This window comes from Mytilus edulis, chromosome 10 (genome assembly GCF_963676685.1).
Source record: "Mytilus edulis chromosome 10, xbMytEdul2.2, whole genome shotgun sequence".
Classification (NCBI taxonomy): domain Eukaryota; kingdom Metazoa; phylum Mollusca; class Bivalvia; order Mytilida; family Mytilidae; genus Mytilus; species Mytilus edulis.
The window spans coordinates 10,767,178-10,787,431 of record NC_092353.1 but is presented as its reverse complement, the minus strand read 5'-3'; the positions used below and the strand labels follow the sequence as shown (position 1 = coordinate 10,787,431).

General features: G+C 31.4%; 1 protein-coding gene across 1 annotated transcript in view; it reads left to right on the top strand.

Annotated features, from left to right (window-relative positions):
* Positions 1-19,662, top strand: part of LOC139493393 (receptor-type tyrosine-protein phosphatase eta-like) — a 60,691-nt gene extending 41,029 nt beyond the window's left edge. The window contains exons 15-27 of the mRNA XM_071281768.1: positions 588-656; positions 1,062-1,125; positions 2,147-2,249; positions 5,810-5,911; positions 6,693-6,774; positions 7,334-7,424; positions 7,678-7,754; positions 12,124-12,258; positions 12,519-12,644; positions 14,525-14,676; positions 15,277-15,415; positions 16,672-16,768; positions 17,538-19,662. Coding sequence (XP_071137869.1) covers positions 588-656; positions 1,062-1,125; positions 2,147-2,249; positions 5,810-5,911; positions 6,693-6,774; positions 7,334-7,424; positions 7,678-7,754; positions 12,124-12,258; positions 12,519-12,644; positions 14,525-14,676; positions 15,277-15,415; positions 16,672-16,768; positions 17,538-17,569 — 1,269 coding nt within the window. The 3' untranslated portion in view covers positions 17,570-19,662. The remainder of the gene's footprint in view (positions 1-587; positions 657-1,061; positions 1,126-2,146; positions 2,250-5,809; positions 5,912-6,692; positions 6,775-7,333; positions 7,425-7,677; positions 7,755-12,123; positions 12,259-12,518; positions 12,645-14,524; positions 14,677-15,276; positions 15,416-16,671; positions 16,769-17,537) is intronic.
* Positions 19,663-20,254: the final 592 nt, after the last annotated feature.

Below are 20,254 nucleotides of genomic sequence, written 5' to 3'. Positions count from 1 at the left end.
ACTAATAAGTCCACATGAAAGAAATATTCAATTTTGGCATAGATGAGTTCGCGTCTTCAATAACTAATTTTCTATTTTAGCAAAAAATCATCTCGAAAAATTTAATAGATGGAGAGAAACTTTCAACAATAAAAATGATCCACAAGAGAAGACATAAACTCTGGATTCATTTGTTTTTCATTTAGCACTTATATCAATAAAATTCATGAAAATTGGTATCATATTATTGAATTCAAAGCAGACATTAAAATCACATAAGACCTAAGGCCCTAATTTTTGTGTGATTTTTGGTAAATTATCTAAACCAATAATAGTTAGAATTGGATACAGAGTTTTTTTTTTAAATTTGTAAGTACAAACATGTGCCAATTGTTGTGGAGAAAGGAAAATTGTATTTTCTGCTCCATGGAGAAAGGAAAATTGTATTTTCTGCTCCATGTCTAGGTCTGTTGTTTGTAACATTGAGATGAAGAACAGCAAGAAAAGTTTATTTTTATAAACATTGATTGATGGATTGTTGGTTGTTTCTTTTATAAACAAGTTTCATTCAAAATTATTATTGAAATTAATCATTAAATTTTTTTTAGGTTAAACTGAACAATAATCTGACTGAACTGAAGATGGTTGTACCAGACCAAGTTCTCCTTAATATCAGTGTAGGTATACATTAAGTTATTTATTATGTACGCCAAGTCAATAGTTGATAGATTGGTAAAGTAAGGGTTTTTTCAAAGTTTTTGTGGTTGATTCTGCTTAAAGTGAAGGACTGTTTTACTTGATAATTAAACAACAGATTTGCGAAAAAGAATTGTCTAAAGCAAAAATAAACAAAAACATTGGCTTCTATTAGAAATTTGTTGAACACACTCTATGGATGATTTTACTGTAGCAATATTGTTGATTAAAAAAACCTTATGTTTCAATCAGATTTTTTGATATTTTTGTATTGACAGCATGTACAAAGGTAAATTTTTCCATAGCTTTAATAGTCATTCAATCCTAAATTGTACATGTTGTACTTGGTAAATTAGATAAATGAAGATTTATCTATCTATTTGAAGGTTTTTGCAGAAACTGTTGCGAATGGAACTGAAGTATACCAAACAGTTATTGTACCAGCAGGAGGTATGTATTGTCTTTTTACAAATGTTTTATCATCATCAATTGTTATATGTACAAAAATTTGAAATCAATAAAAATTTGAACCTAATATAAAAATGTTTAACTCATAGAAGGAGTTGAGAACAAACCAAATAAGGCATCTTTTTTCTTACAGTACGACAATTGGTGTTTGTTAGCAGAAGTTTGATAGTATAATTGTTTAATTTTTTATTTATTGTTAAATTTTTAGACTAAATTAATTTCTATGTTACAGTAGTAAGTCTTATTGAAGACTAACTATGTTGGCCTTTAAATGTCATTTTTGTCATTGAGAAGCTTTCTTATTGGTGTCAACCCTCAACACTTTATTAGCTCACCTAAATCAAATAGTCCAGTCAGTTATTATCATCATTTTGTGTTGGTTGATTCCTCTGAAACTAATTAACTAGTTGGGACCAAACCTGAGCACTATCATCATTGGTTATCTAATTTGAAAAATGAGTCTTATATGAGCCTGTCTTCAAACCAAAATGGCTGACAAGGATAAAAATAGAACAAGATCTACAATTTGTCAACATGACACATTTGTATTGGTCAGCTATTTACAAGACATATTGCCCTTAAATGGGGAATGTTACTAATTTTGCATTGTTATCCTTAAATATAGATAAAGGAAATACCAACAGCAAAATGATGAAATTAATCAGTTTTTGAATATCATGCAAAAACAATAATTGATACAGAGAAACTAAAATATAGAAAACTATCAGCAATACACCAAATCAACAAAAATGAGATATTAGTCATGAATTATATTCTAGTCTTAAATGTCGGAGATTGACAATTGTAAAAAATAAACATAGATCCAGGTGCAAGACACAACCTGTAATATCCATATAAATCCAACAAACAATAAGCATACAGTTTTAAAAGATGTGAAGATAAAAGCAGATATCTAAGTAAATATGTTGATAAGAATATGTTTGTTATACTTTTCTCTTTTAAGTAATACTTTTCACATTTAAGTCTGTTGTCTGTTTTCTAGCTAAAGATCTACCTATTGGAGGAGCCCTTGCTGGTGTATTTTTGGCCCTCATTTTGTTTATAATAATAGCCATTGTTGTTATACTCTACAAAAAACAAATGATGTAAGTATAATATTTTGATTGGTTAATGAGGTGTTTAAAGGGAAATTCCGCGATTTTTTACTTATCATCTAATTATGTTCATCTTAACATAAAAAACACATTTGCAAAGTTTTAAATTTATAGTCCTTCTAATAACGGAGAAAATCAAGTATTTGTAACTTTTTTGGTTGAATTCTCGAGTGGGTCGTGACGTATTAGCCCGATTTATTGAATTCTGGGAAAAAATAAAATCTGTTTAACTCTTATAGCTTATCGACAATATACGTAATTAAAAGCGCACAGCTGACGAATGGTCGAAGTTATTAACCACAATTTAAGAATGAACGAAAGTGAATATGCATATATATACCGTTTTGTATTGATTGAATTAAACTCCTATAAAATTATCTCTAGTAAATGTTTTTGAATAAATTTAATTAATTATTGTTGAGATTTTTTTCATAAAATATTTATTGAACATTTTTACTGATATTGAACTGAAAATATTTCAATTCTTTTTACCGTTATTGTTTTGATAATCATTTCAATGCAACTAATGTGTGAGCAGAGTGTGTATATTATTTTGTAAAGGTCACTGTATATTTCTCGGCTTGAGGTCAATTCGTTTACCTTGTAGCTATTTAGCCGCAGGTGTGAGTTCAAGCGTACACAGGTATACATGTTGTTATTTGGAAAGGATAAACAGAAAGAATTAGAAAGAGTATATGCTGCCATGATGTTAATACACTAAGATTTAATACACGATGAGAATAAAGATACAATAATTAAATTGTGTAAATTAATTGAAAATAAAATTCTGATTCGTAATTCCGAAAGTGTATAAAAATAAAAGGAAACAATTTTTGATTACTTTCTTAGCGGCAATTGGCGTGAAGATTCAAATATGAAGCAAAAAATAGTAGTTTTAATCTTTAATAAAAACTAAATGCAATATTACCCAATTTGATATACCATTGTACATCTGTTTGATATCTTGTACAGATAAACGACAGAATTACCATACAAGCATTTATAGTCAACACAATCAGAAAGAGTTCCCATCGTTAGACGGGGAATATGAAGGCTTCCAAGAATGAACAAGTTACATGTCTAACTCTGAACAGTTAGAAAACAGACTATCGACATCGACCGCTTGTTCTTGATATTTGAAACTGTATGCATATATATATACGTATACGTTTATGATATAGTGATGAGTTCTTGCGTCTGACAAAAACTAAATTCCTTCATGGTTATATCTTGCCATACGGTTATATTGGTTTGTAAGGTGATTACTCAAAATCGTTATTTGAAAATCCTGTTTGTGAGATGTAGATTCATTTCAATACAGAAATTTCGTCTATATATTTCACAAGTGTATAACACGGAGAAGCTCTGAAGGTTCATTACTCCCATTTTGTTTGGGTGTGAACCATCGATGTTTACAGCAATATCAAAGAATAAGGTGAAGATGGTAGAAAGAACTATGGGCGTCATGTGGCAAATATTACATGCATATCGGACAATGAGTTGTCAATCTGTATGAAAAGATTTCCAATACAACTATATTATTGAGAAGGAATGTTTACATGCTATACTCTCGTACTAGTATTACAGGGTTCTTGTGGCGTTCACCTTAGACACACATCGTTTTAACGATGTTTAAAAAAAGACAGAACCAATTTAATGTCATATTTCCCTATTTTTTAAATATAACTAAATTCTTTTATCTGACAAGAATACCCCTATTTAGCGAACAAGTAATTTTTTTTTCTGTTATTGAATACCAAGAAAGAAAATAAATCCCGAAATTAATTTGAAACTTTGATACTCAAAAGTTTCCCAGCAAAATATTCACATCCCCTGGGGATAATTAGTGTTCGTCCAGTGGCATATATAACAATTGTGATGACGAACTCCTTCCTTTGTTTGAGAACAATCTTATTGAAATATAAATCTGTGATTTTCCTAGGTCCACAGCTTCAATGAACCAAAGCAAAAGTTATACATCGACCTGTATTTAAATCAAATTGGTTCTCTTCTTCTTTTGGTATACAACTGTAGTCTATCGACATTCGATGATTACATACTGTTGGCATACGTGGACTAGTCTATTTTCAATACTTTTACCCCTATTTATTCAAAATATATGTTTTTTTCTTATGTTCAATGTATACACGTATATATTTTAAATTGCGCGATAGTTCCGTAACTTTCTATCCAGTCGTATAAACGAATCGTCGGCAAGTGCGTACATTTTTTAAAATCAATATTTCTGGTCTGTTCCAATCTGTCCTTCACTATTGACAATGACTATATATTACATTTTCCCAAATTCACCCTTGGAAAAAATATTTAAATAGATTTTAATTTCATCAAATCTTATTTTTTGGGTCATGATTATTTATATTTTTATGAATTATATTCTTTACACCAGAAATGTTATTTATAAACAAGCGTATGAGTTTAGTAATGACAAGTAAGACAGAGTTGTATATTATACATCTGATAGTTCAAAATGGAAAGTTATAAGTTATAAGTTATCAGCCGTGTACACTGATCAATACCTGCAGAAGTGAAACGATGCATGAACTTGCAAGCCCGACAGGAAATCGCTTGAATACCTGGACGTGTCACCTCACACCCCTCACAATACCTTTGGAAGTAATACCTTTAGCCATGCTGGTGATCAGATGAGGGAAGATCAAAATATATTTGAAAAAAGTTTATTACTTTAAAGAATTATGAACAAATTTGATTTTCGAAAACAATTTTCACGGAACACTTAATTATGATTTCAACTTTGACTTTTCACCTAATTCCAATATCAACAGTTTAAAAACAACAGACCATGGTATTTTAAAAAAAAGTAAGAATATTTTCCGTATCAAGTTAGTTAGTCGGATTAAACAACCGTACGATTGACAAGATATCGACACGCAATTACGACTACATCGGTTACTGTAGTTTTGTTTCTTTGTGGTTTATAGACATATCGTTTTTATTCATCGGGAAAGAAGACAAGATGGCGGATCTCGGAGAATTGATACTCTAAATTTAAAATCGATGGTGATCGCTTATCTAGCGGAATAAAACTTTAATATCTATGAATTTGAGCATTTTTATACAGAATGATCATAATATCAATTTTTGATTTTTTTGCGAAGTTTCCCTTTAATGAATTATATTATTTATAAGAATGTACTATTTTGAAGTTTTTGTGCAATTGGCTTTCTAGAATTACCTCCTTGAAAAGATTAGAATACTAGTAAATTACTTTCTACCAGGAAAAACTGGTAATGTTAAATTTACTGTCTTATACGCCTAGAATGTCAAATAAGCTTATGGAAGACCATGAAATAGAAATTATAGCAATTTGGATACAAAACTGTTTATAATAACTTACACTGGCTTTTGAAGCCTACTTGCTTTAATTTATAATTCTTTGAAACCTCGTCAGTCAAGTATAACTTTATATAGCTAGTATTATCCTTGATATCTAAGCCATCTTTTGAAGCATTTAATATTTTTCTTTAGAAGAATCATATAAAACATCTGTAATGTTATATGTTGTCCTTCAGATGCTTCAAACCTCAACCTAAAGTGATTGAAAAAGTAAATTTGACAGGTATAAAACAGAATAAAAAAGTCTGTGTTGATCATGAGGATACAAGAAAAAGCAGGTAATATGTATGTATATATATATAGTCTTAAGCATTAAACACAATTGTAGCACTTATGATAAATATCAGAGAATGTCAGAAGCTGAGGGTAAAGGTCATCCTGTAAAGTTCAGCATAGTCACAAATACTCATTCAGGAAAACAAGCATATTGATGATGACCAATGATCTATTCAAAACATTCTTCATATGTTTTATGTGTTTCATGTGCATTGAGAAGTTTTGTGTCATGAGTTGAACCCCATATCTTTTCTTTTCCATTTGAAGTGGGTCTCATTGGGGTCTAAGTGTGATGCGGGATTGCTGATTTTTTGTAAGCGTGACACGTGAAATTCAAATTATTGTGCCGTGAAAACGGGAAATGCAGTCTAGTGGGACACGGGAAATTACAAAAAAATGAGAATTGCTTACACATTTGTTTAAGCGGGATACGGGAATCTGACAAAACAGTAAGTGGGATACAGGAATCTGACAAAACAGTAAGTGGGATCCGGGATCAGAACCCCCCAATGAGACCCCCTTTGAAAACAAACATGAATATCCTCAGGGTAAATACTAAAATTAAAAACTAAATCAATTGATTTGTTGTACCAAATTTACTTTTTAGTATCATAATTGAAATAATAGTTGTATTTTAACTTGTTATGTTTATGAAACCGTTTACAGTTTATTTTTTATAAGATATAGGATATATTTCACTATTTAAGATGTGAAATTTTTATTCTAACTGAATTAAACAAAAGATGGAATTATTCATACAGTCATGTGACATTTATTTTTCAGACCAGTGAAAATAGATAAATTCTATCAACATGTAGAGCTTCTAGCTCGGGATTCAGACCATTTCTTTTCCAAGGAATATAAGGTACACATGTATATTGATTAATTATACTTTCTTTAATATCAATTTAACTCATTTCTTTTTAATAGTTTTAGTAAAGTATATACTTGTAATTTACAATTCAATGTGAAATTTGATTTCATTTAACTTCTAGAGGTTTTCTTGTATATAATGACTTTTATTGAATGATTGGTGTTTAATGCCACTTTCAGCACTATTGTGCTATGTGGTGGTCAGTTTTTATTGGTGGAGGATGTCAGAGTAACCTGAAAACCAATGGCAGGAAAACTGACAATCCCAGTCATTTATGATTCAAGGGCACCTGCTAATTGTTGGATTGGAACTCACAACCTTAGTGTTAACCGGTTAGTGATACAGTAGTTCAAATACTTAGATCATTTAGCCACCAAGGCCCCAATGCATCTTTACATTCTTCTTGTATCTATAAAGTATACATTAGAAGTGGTATGTTGTGTATTCTTATGTATTGAATATATATTTACCAAACAGATTTTAAGTATACAATATACATGTATACTGGTATAAATAAATAGGAATTAAAACTGACATTTATTATTTTTAGGAGTTGAAAGCTATGGCACCAATGCACCCTACGGAGGCAGCCGTTCAACAGGAAGCCAGAACCAAAAACAGATATTCTAATATACTGCCATGTAATTATAACTATGATTGGTTAAATTGTGGATATTCTTTGATTTAATAGATTTATGTAATATGGAGGTCCTGAAATTTTTTATCCTAAATGATTTATCAATATCCTGAATTCAAATAATGGTAATGGAGGATCCGAAATATTAGAAAAAGAAATTAATGTATTATTTATTAATGTCAAAAGTCAACAACTGACTGAAATGTGATTCAAAGTTACTTTGATAAGTTATATATAATTTGTATTTATATCAACAGTTGACCACAGTCGTGTAAAGTTACTTCCCCTGGATGATGAGGATGGATCAGATTACATTAATGCTAACTATATTCCTGTAAGTTGTAATCTAAATGATACAGTTACTTCCCCTGGATGATGAGGATGGATCAGATTACATTAATGCTAACTATATTCCTGTAAGCTTTTAATCTAAATAATACAGTTACTTCCCCTGGATGATGAGGATGGATCAGATTACATTAATGCTAACTATATTCCTGTAAGTTTTTAATCTAAATGATACAGTTACTTCCCCTGGATGATGAGGATGGATCAGATTACATTAATGCTAACTATATTCCTGTAAGCTTTTAATCTAAATGATACAGTTACTTCCCCTGGATGATGAGGATGGATTAGATTACAATAATGCTAACTATATTCCTGTAAGTTTTAATCTAACTTTCCCTGGACGATGAGAATGGATCTGATTACATTAATGCTAACTATTTCCTGTAAGTTTTTAATCTAAATGATACAGTTACTTCCCCTGGATGATGAAGATTGCTCAGATTACATTAATGCTAACTATATTCCTGTAAGTTTTTAATCTTAATAATACAGTTACTTCCCCTGGATGATGAGGATGGCTCAGATTACATTAATGCTAAATATATTCCTGTGAGTTTTGAATCTAAATGATATAGTTACTTAATCCCCTGGATGATGAGGATGGATCAGATTACATTAATGCTAACTATATTCCTGTAAGCTTTTAATCTAAATGATAGAGTTACTTCCCCTTGATGATGAGGATGGCTCAGATTACATTAATGCTAAATATATTCCTGTGAGTTTTGAATCTAAATGATATAGTTACTTAATCCCCTGGATGATGAGGATGGATCAGATTACATTAATGCTAACTATATTCCTGTAAGCTTTTAATCTAAATGATAGAGTTACTTCCCCTTGATGATGAGGATGGCTCAGATGGTTACAAGAGCGCAATTATTTGTTTACATTTTACCGGCAAGTTTTTTACCCGAAGATGGTACTTAGAATAGAATCCTATAGGGCTTCTGATTGGATGATACAGGATTGGACTTACATTTAATCGAAAGCTTATCCAATTAGGTGTAAAAATTGCCAAAAATCATATTCACATGTTAGGACATATAGAAAATATCTTCCATTTCTGCATGTCATGGAGCCATTAAAAATATGCCTTTTTCATTAAGCGAAAAAAATAGACGATCTTATTCAACTGCATTTTAAGTCAATTTGAGCCGCATGACCCTATATATTTTTTTGGTTGTAATGCAACACTGGCATTTCTAGTAACAGGAACTGCTACCCGTTTTTCCCTAGTTTGTGTAGTCGTCGAGAAAAAAATACGGAATACCAGTGGTACCCTATGGAAAATGCATTACGAATAATTGTGCTCTTGTAACCAGATTACATAAATGCTAACTATATTCCTGTAAGTTTTTAATCTAAATAATACAGTTACTTCCCCTGGATGATGAGGATGGATCAGATTACATTAATGCTAACTATATTCCTGTAAGCTTTTAATCTAAATGATACAGTTACTTCCCCTGGATGATGAGGATGGATTAGATTACATTAATGCTAACTATATTCCTGTAAGCTTTTAATCTAAATGATACAGTTACTTCTCCTGGATGATGAGGATGGATTAGATTACAATAATGCTAACTATATTCCTGTAAGTTTTAATCTAACTTTCCCTGGACGATGAGAATGGATCTGATTACATTAATGCTAACTATTTCCTGTAAGTTTTTAATCTAAATGATACAGTTACTTCCCCTGGATGATGAGGATGGCTCAGATTACATTAATGCTAAATATATTCCTGTGAGTTTTGAATCTAAATGATATAGTTACTTAATCCCCTGGATGATGAGGATGGATCAGATTACATTAATGCTAACTATATTCCTGTAAGCTTTTAATCTAAATGATAGAGTTACTTCCCCTGGATGATGAGGATGGATTAGATTACAATAATGCTAACTATATTCCTGTAAGTTTTAATCTAACTTTCCCTGGACGATGAGAATGGATCTGATTACATTAATGCTAACTATTTCCTGTAAGTTTTTAATCTAAATGATACAGTTACTTCCCCTGGATGATGAAGATGGCTCAGATTACATTAATGCTAACTATATTCCTGTAAGTTTTTAATCTTAATAATATAGTTACTTCCCCTGGATGATGAGGATGGCTCAGATTACATTAATGCTAAATATATTCCTGTGAGTTTTGAATCTAAATGATATAGTTACTTAATCCCCTGGATGATGAGGATGGATCAGATTACATTAATGCTAACTATATTCCTGTAAGCTTTTAATCTAAATGATAGAGTTACTTCCCCTTGATGATGAGGATGGCTCAGATGGTTACAAGAGCGCAATTATTTGTTTACATTTTACCGGCAAGTTTTTTACCCGAAGATGGTACTTAGAATAGAATCCTATAGGGCTTCTGATTGGATGATACAGGATTGGACTTACATTTAATCGAAAGCTTATCCAATTAGGTGTAAAAATTGCCAAAAATCATATTCACATGTTAGGACATAGAGAAAATATCTTCCATTTCTGCATGTCATGGAGCCATTAAAAATATGCCTTTTTCATTAAGCGAAAAAAATAGACGATCTTATTCAACTGCATTTTAAGTCAATTTGAGCCGCATGACCCTATATATTTTTTTGGTTGTAATGCAACACTGGCATTTCTAGTAACAGGAACTGCTACCCGTTTTTCCCTAGTTTGTGTAGTCGTCGAGAAAAAAATACGGAATACCAGTGGTACCCTATGGAAAATGCATTACGAATAATTGTGCTCTTGTAACCAGATTACATAAATGCTAACTATATTCCTGTAAGTTTTTAATCTAAATGATACAGTTACTTCCCCTAGATGATGAGGATGGATCAGATTACATTAATGCTAACTATATTCCTGTAAGCTTTTAATCTAAATGATACAGTTACTTCCCCTGGATGATGAGGATGGATTAGATTACATTAATGCTAACTATATTCCTGTAAGCTTTTAATCTAAATGATACAGTTACTTCCCCTGGATGATGAGGATGGATTAGATTACAATAATGCTAACTATATTCCTGTAAGTTTTAATCTAACTTTCCCTGGACGATGATAATGGATCTGATTACATTAATGCTAACTATTTCCTGTAAGTTTTTAATCTAAATGATACAGTTACTTCCCCTGGATGATGAAGATGGCTCAGATTACATTAATGCTAACTATATTCCTGTAAGTTTTTAATCTTAATAATATAGTTACTTCCCCTGGATGATGAGGATGGCTCAGATTACATTAATGCTAAATATATTCCTGTGAGTTTTGAATCTAAATGATATAGTTACTTAATCCCCTGGATGATGAGGATGGATCAGATTACATTAATGCTAACTATATTCCTGTAAGCTTTTAATCTAAATGATAGAGTTACTTCCCCTTGATGATGAGGATGGCTCAGATGGTTACAAGAGCGCAATTATTTGTTTACATTTTACCGGCAAGTTTTTTACCCGAAGATGGTACTTAGAATAGAATCCTATAGGGCTTCTGATTGGATGATACAGGATTGGACTTACATTTAATCGAAAGCTTATCCAATTAGGTGTAAAAATTGCCAAAAATCATATTCACATGTTAGGACATATAGAAAATATCTCCCATTTCTGCATGTCATGGAGCCATTAAAAATATACCTTTTTCATTAAGCGAAAAAAATAGACGATCTTATTCAACTGCATTTTAAGTCAATTTGAGCCGCATGACCCTATATATTTTTTTGGTTGTAATGCAACGCTGGCATTTCTAGTAACAGGAACTGCTACCCCTTTTTCCCTAGTTTGTGTAGTAGTCGAGAACAAAATATGGAATACCAGGTACCCTATGGAAAATGCATTACGAATAATTGTGCTCTTGTAACCAGATTACATAAATGCTAACTATATTCCTGTAAGTTTTTAATCTAAATGATACAGTTACTTCCCCTGGATGATGAGGATGGGTCTGATTACAATAATGCTAACTATATTCCTGTAAGTTTTAAATCTAAATGATACAGTGCCTTCGACTGGGTGAGAATCACAATAATAAGAACTTGCATTTTGATATCTGATATATATATATATATACCTGTATGCAGATTTTCTTGAAATTGCAATAATTAATCTTGCGCTCATACATTACACAAAAATTGCAATCATAACTTATGATGACTTATTTGTGAATTAACAGTAGTTTATCCTTTTTATTTATAATTAAATAATTTGAAAGAAAATTTTAATCTTTGGGTATAACGGGGTAGAAAATGATTTTATTTTCTTGTTGAGTTAATGACAGATGGTATTTACGTATTTTTCTCTTGAAAGAGCCATTGATATAACTTTGTATTTACCTATAGGGTTTTAATTCCAAGAGAGAATATATAGCAACACAAGGACCTCTGCCTTCCACTAAAGACGATTTCTGGAGGATGATTTGGGAGCAAAATGTCAGTGTGATTGTTATGTTAACACAGTGTGTAGAAAGAGGGAAGGTAAGTGATTGTTACATGTCATTTTGTGTTGGGTTTTTGTGTCATTCCAAATAAACATTTTTTTACAACAACAAAAATATGAACATACTGTCAGTAAAGTTTTCTGAACGTGGCAGTTCAGATTTTTAGACTTGAGACAAAGTTTTGTGAACATGGCACACCACAGTTAAGATTGTAAGACTTGATAGACATTTTTGTAACAATCTATGACTCAGGAGTGCATACAATGACTACATACAATCCTGTTGTTTTATTTTCAGAGAAAATGTGAATGTTACTGGCCAGAGTGTGTAAAAGAGCCAGTGTATTATGGAGATTTGAGCATAGAAATAGAAAATGAATCTCATCTTCCAGAATATGTTCTAAGAACTATCACTGTAACTCTTGTAAGTTTTTCTTTAATTCTTTGATTTGAATATTGGCAAAATACAGCAAATATCAATAACATATCAATTTTGCTACAGGTGAATTCAAAGTATAATCTTTTAGAATAATAAAGATATTATTATTAGAAAAAAATAATATTTAGATAAAGAATTTTTTATATCTTTTCATTTAAATTTCACAATTTAAATAATGTTTTATTATATCTCAAGAACAGTCATTTTATTTTCAATGCTTATAGATGACCTTGAATGCACATGTTTTAACAAATAATTTAAAATGATATTCATACACTGTTTTAGGGAAACAAACGTAGAAAAGTGAAACATGCTCACTTTTTAAAATGGCCAGATTTTGGTTGTCCAGAGACAACATGGCTACTGGTAGATTTTATAAGATCAGTACAGGTGTTTACACCTTATTTTAATCCTGGTCCAATTGTTGTCCACTGCAGGTATCAGTTTATACGGACTGGTTTCTTGTTGTAAAATTTCTTTTCTTCAGCTCAAGATTATTTATAATGTATCTGAATTATTAATGGACTGTAAACGCATTCAAGTTACTTAGGAGGTTTCTTACCAAATAAACACGACAAAAAAAGCTTAAACTTTTGTACTTTCTCAAACAGTTCAAGAATGTCAATGCTTATAAAAAGAGAATAGTAGCCTACTTGATATAACTTTCATTCAAGATTTCTTTAAAATTGTTTTGGATGTCATTAGAATTAATTGAGCTGAATGAAAATGAATATTAGCAACAAGACAAGTCTTGAATTATTCGGAGTAGATTTTAGCCTGGTAGAGGAACCTCAACCAAACACCTTTAGTTTTTAAAGTATACAATTTGTTTTAGAATTTTACCCAGCATGCTATTAGTGTATTGTAGATTTTAGGCACCCTTTTAATCCCTTTTCCTTCCATTTTTATATCCCCACTCTAGCAGTGTTTAGTTTGTCCATTTGATCATCCAACTCACATTTTTGTCACAGTTTTCTGAGAATCTGCAGCACAACATGGCTTTGTATTGGTCAGCAACTTGACTTGACAGTGATTGTTTGTAAGATGTGTAGTCCTAAATATTGCTTTCTGGACAGTTTGGATTTAAAACAATCAGAATGTGTGAAGTTCATTAATCCAGTATAAACCTCATACAATATAAGACAAAATCCTGGAATCAGATATAGCTCTACTCATAGTTTTCCATATGATATAAGACTTCTGTAGTCTTGTTAATATTTGATTGTCCTTAATGTAACATTGTTACTTTGGGTTTTGGTTCAGTCTCTATGTGTTTAATTTTACAACCTCAATATTCAACCAGTCGTTATTAATATTAAAAGAAACAAATATATCCACTGGGGGATTAAGAAATTTTCATAAGTGAGGGCCCGCTGACTGCCTAAGAGGGGGCCTGCTCCAGTCACGCTTCAGTGATTCTATATATAATTACCAAATTTTTCACAGAAAAAGGGAGGCCCGTGCCCCCCTGGTCCCCATCCCCCACCACCACCACTAAATCCGCCTCTGATATCCATACACAATTCCTCTTCGTTTATTCTTTTGATTGCAGTTTAGTTAGTGAGATGAATTGTATATTTAAAGTTTTCATTTGTAAATTTTAATTTAAAATTGCACATAAAATCAAAGTGGTTTTTCATGGATTTTGTTGTACAGGTGAACTACAAATTAGAATGATTAACAAGTTTTCTTTTAAAAGCTATGTTTATCTTCAAGACATTTTTCGAATTGTACTGGTAAATTTGAAGGTCGAAGTATGGTGTTTTCATAGATATTTTTTTTATTCCTTTACTTTTCACATTCGTCATTTTATAGATGTTCCACATTTATATAATGGAATATTATCCTGCATGTATTTATTATAGGGAAATATCCAGAAACGCATAATGCATTTCCTGTACTTAGCATGGCCTGATATGGGCGTTCCTTCCTCTACAGACAACATGATTTCATTGGTCAAAACTGTTAGATCACATATCAATCCAACAATGAAAGGACCAATGACAGTCCACTGCAGGTATTATACTCCTTGACAAAAACATACATATAAAAATACAATTATGACACCAATACATTTGATTTGCATCTATTAGTTCATTTTTACTGAAGAGTTCAAAAGTCAGTGCCAATCTATTATTTTTAAAAGAGTTTATTTCTCTAAAATAGTTATGAATGGTAAAAAAAAAGTGTTTTTCCTTATAGTTATTGCCATTGTATGTTTGATAGATAATATATGTGCAATGTGGGGTACATTGGAACTCTGTTCTTTTATTTGAATTATTTTAATTTTATAGATGACTATGCAGTATGGATTTTGCTAATTGTTAAATAGAATAGAATAGAATAGAATAGAAACTTTTATTTTAAGTCAGGTTACATGAAATATTACAAACATAGCTCTGTTGAGCTTTTTGCCGACATAAAAGGTGTTAGGTGACCAACAGCTGTTAACTACATGTATATGTCATTTGATATCTGGTGGTGATATGTCTCATTGGTAATTATAACAGATCTTCTTAGTTTTATATCTGACATTTATTGAAAGATGAGAATTTATGTAAATATAGAATTCATTTTTACGATTAATCTAACTAATATTCCTGATGTATTTATACAGTGCTGGTGTTGGGCGGACAGGAACATTTATAAATGTAGATGTACTACTGCATCAGTTAGACAACGATTATAACCAGATTGATATCTTTGGAGAAGTTCTGAAACTGAGAAACCATCGCTGTAACATGGTACAAACAGAGGTAGGTCCTTTATCTGAAACTGAGAAACCATCGCTGTAACATGGTACAAACAGAGGTAGGTTCTTAATCAAGAAAAAGGGTACACCTTTGTCCTGTTTTTGTTCTGAAACTAAGGACCCATGACGGTAATATGCTACAAATAGTGGTGAGTCCTCTTTAGACAATGATTACTATTAACACCACTGGGTCGATGCCACTGCTCGTGGATGTTTCGTCCCCCAGTGTGTCACAAGCCAAGTAGTCAGCACTTCCGTGTTGACATGAATATCAATTAAATGGTAATTTTTATAAATTTCCTGTTACAAAATTTTGAATTTTTCGAATAACCAAGTATTCTTATCCCAGGAAAGATTACCGTAGCCATATTTGGCACAACTTTTTTGAATTTTGGGTCTTCAATGCTCTTCAACTTTGTACTTGTTTGGCTTTATAACTACTTTGATCTGAGCGTCACTAATGAGTCTTCTGTAGATGAAATGAGCCTCTGGCCTATTGAATTATAATCCTGGTACCTTTGATAACTATTAGATATGCATTAGAAAATGATAAAAAGAAATATTCCAATAAAACCAACTACTGTGGATTCATTTATTTTCGTGGGTACCAATTTTCGTGGTTTAAGGAAAATTTGCATGTTCGTGGATATTTGATTTCGTGGTTTTGCAGAATTCTGCTTACTAGCCTATAGAAAATGTGATATTCGTTGAACATTTAATTTCGTGGTTTACCTGTTCCCACGAATACCACGAAAATTGATATCCAACGAATAATAATGAATCCACAGTATGGCCAAATAAAAGACAAATAATTATAACAAAATATTGCATAAAACTTAAAGATTGAGCATCACAAACCTGGGCTCATTGCAGGTGCTCTGGAAAGATAAGCAAATCTTACACCACATGAGGCACCTCTCATGTTGCTCATGCAAGTTATAGAAATCAAGTCTCATTTGGTAATAATGAATTGAGCAAAAGAAGAAGGGATAGTGGGTATGACAAGTGGATCATGTCCATGATCATCTGTGACACAGATATTTAATTATGGTCAACCATATCATAATGGCATCCTAAAAACTTATGAAGGGATGACTTCAACTTTACCATTTGTGTTGATGAGTTCTGACGCTGACTTTCATTGTAATCATATCTGCTTGAATTATAAATTGAAGTATAAATTTATCCACCATTGTATCAGTGATTACATCCTTGCCGACACATCTGCTTTAATTATTTGTACTATTATATTGTTTTCAGGACCAGTACGTATTTATCCACCATTGTATTAGTGATTACATCCTGGCCATGTCAGAAGACACAGATGAGGAAGAGGCAGTCGATGGAGGGGATGAACGTAAGTTAGAGAGGGTTGTTTCTTTCATTATAGGGTGGACTTTTGGAATATAGATTTCACACTGTATAGTTGTGTATATCCTGGCTGTACCTGAAGAGAGGTTTTTGATAGAGTTGATAACGCTCAGAAATGTTCAGAATGTCAACATCTACCTGCTGTCCTTTTGTAAAGAATTATCAGATGACTTGTTACAGGAGTTATTGCCCTTCAAAATTTTTGTACCTACATACACTGAGAATACCTCTTTAGATCCACGGAAAAGTTTGTTACAATATTTAGATAAAGATCTTCAATGTGGCAGGAAATGTTGTCAATCGACTCCTTATTGGCGCTATTGCCCTTAAATGATGATTTTTTTTATTAACAATGTTTTGTGTTTTTGTGTACTATCTTTAAAATTGCAATCGATAGAGAGAAGTTAACATAGCAAAATCTATCAACAGATCTACACCTATGTCAAACATGGCTGAATTTGCCAGTTGACTCTTTAGAAGTTATTGCCCTTTATTTTAATTACTTCTGCTATTTTTTGCTTTTTTATACTTCCCTTTCAAATCCAGAGAAACCAACAAAATTATAGCAAAAAAACATAGAATGACAAATGAAAGTCTATATAAACCTACATTAAAAACTAATGACTAAGCGACATGAACCCAAATAAAACATGAAATTAACTCAGATGCTCACAAAGGGCTAGCAGATCCTGCATCATATGTGAAATTGATTGTAAAACACTTTACTAATATTCTTATATTTTGTTTATTTTCAGCAATGTATCAGAATGTTCCATCAAAAAAATAACTTACCAGTGAAGGTGTTTCTGCAGAAAATTTACGTTAATTAGTTATGTTTTTTTGTCATGAATTGTAATGATCATTTATATAATTATGTCATGTTTTTAGTTAGTTAAGCAGCCATCTATCATCACCACCATCATCACCACCATCATCATCATCACCATCATCTTTTTATCTAGTCATAAAAGCAGTTTGAGGACTTTGTTATTTACTTACCGTAAATTCAGAATTTATTGCGAGGTTTTTATTATTGCGAAAAACTCCACAGAGTTGTAAACGCAATAATTTAAACTCGCATTTTGAAATATTTTATATGAATTGAACAAGATTTTTCTCCAATTCGTAAAAATTAAAATCGCATTCAAGTCTAAAATGACAAAATCGCAATACTAAATGCACGCAATAATTTCTGAATTTACAGTAATTGCTTTTTATTGTGTTTTCATCATGTATCTTGTCAATGGATTACAATATTGTTGTTTACTGACTTTGTTAATTATGAAAATGCATGTATCATATAGGTGTCATACCACCAATTAAAAGTCCCTATCTGTTCAACCAAATTTTGCAATTTTTACAGCTTTCTAAATATTTTACCTTAAGTTTAACTTCATAGAAACTAGGTATATCCTGAATTGTACATGTATCAGCTTTCTACATGCCAATTTTCACCCATACCTTTTAAGCCTTCTAACAAAAAAACTGACCTTCATACAGAGGTACTCCAAAAATAACCCCTGGTTTTCTGGAAATCTTAAATTAGTATACTATGGAGCGCATTAATCCTCAATTTTTAATGCAAACTCATAGACAAGCAAATTTTGGCTCAAAATGGTCTAGATATATTTCTCTTCCACCCAAAGTTTCATTTCTGCAAATTTGTTGGTTAGTTTGAGTAAACAAGGACATCAAAAGCATAATTTTGTGTCAGAGTAGGGCTACTTTCACATACGTTCTAAATTGGAGGGAGTAATTGGTGGTGTGACTGTGACACCTATATATATACATACATACTTAAAAATATATATTGATCTCACAGACAGGGAAACTGTGATATCAAAAAAGTCTTTGTCCCTCTTACTAATTGAATTTGAAACTAAAACAAAGTGAATCAAGCAATATTTTTATACATTGCAATACCAAAACACTGTATTCAACAGATGAATAAACGTTTTATTATTTTTTTATATTGACATTGCAATAGTTACTTCCTTACTTACATATATTTAAAAAAAAAGAAGCAAAATTAGGTGTTTAAAGAGTTGTCTTGCTTTATTCAACATTTTTATCGTGCAATCTATAATCTCTAGTAGTCTTTTTTTTGTAGATTATATTTGTTCTATAATACATAAAGATATACAGTTAATTCATTGATAATAGTGGAGTAACACGTTTTTTGGAAACCTGAAATTCAAGTTCTCTACTAAATATACAGTTTTTTAATTGACTTTGATTGGAGTAAATGTGAACAAGAAAAGAAGGACTCCCTGAAATAGAATTTTTTTTCTCGAACCAAGAAGTTGATACATGTACCAATGAAAATAAATAAGTTTACAGTTGGTCAAATGGCTTGTTTTAAAATATATTTTTTTTCTACAATTGCTTTGTTTAAACTGTGATTATTATAACGTTATTATATGATGTTTTAAGACATGTATTGATATAAGATGTGCTGCTGTATTATGTATGATAATGCTTACCTCACACAACCAATTTATGTAAAACTTTACAAAATGTTTCTATATGTAAAGAAGGTATAGGTTTGATCACCTATAGAAATAGTCTCATATATGTACAATTTTATATATAAATAAAGAAACCTAATTTATAGTGTTTCTCAGTAATTTATCACTCGTTCTGTAGACTTCCATACATTTGGTATACAGTTAAGCACTAACAGTAAATATGCAAAGATTCATGTCTCCCTGCACAGTGGTGTGCACATGATATCTACTTCAGAGTGCAGCTGCAAATATTAAAGTATAGATGACAATTTTTCTGTTGTAGCATTTAATAATTATCTCCCTTGTAACAATATTCAATATTTTTTATTGTGGTGGCAGAAACCAGTTATTTTACAATAAATCTTTAGAATTTCATGGATTTATGATTTTATTTCTTGAAAATTCATTCAAGCTTATATACAAATAAAATGTATGGTTTCAAGGAACTAAGATGTGTGCGTGCTTATGTAAATATATAGAAAACCTTTTAATGTGGGAGTCTGTCCAGCATGGAGATTTTGAAATTTATAAATGCATTGCAAATAAGGCAAAAGATGTGATGCTCTGATACCAATCTAATGCTCACCTGCAGAATCCTGCTAAAAGCCGACAAGAATTTTAGCCAAAATTCAAGAGATAAAGGATATTTAGTGAATAAGAGCCTTGTCCGAACCTATCCTTACCATCAAAATCTCAAGATATTTTTGTTTACAAAAAAATGAATATTTCCCCCACTTTGATTGGATGCTGTCAAGTGAGGAGACCACAATTTTGACATCTGATTGGACCCATCTGTGAAGGAAATCCCCAACCTGTGTATGCAACTACTTACTTGTGTAGTACACTAGCCTAGAATTTACATTCATTTATTTTTTTAGTCCACATGATGCAATTATATACCTCAATGCTTAACTATAACAAAATTTCTGCGTGGGAAACATGTTCTGGTACACCAAAACTGGTAC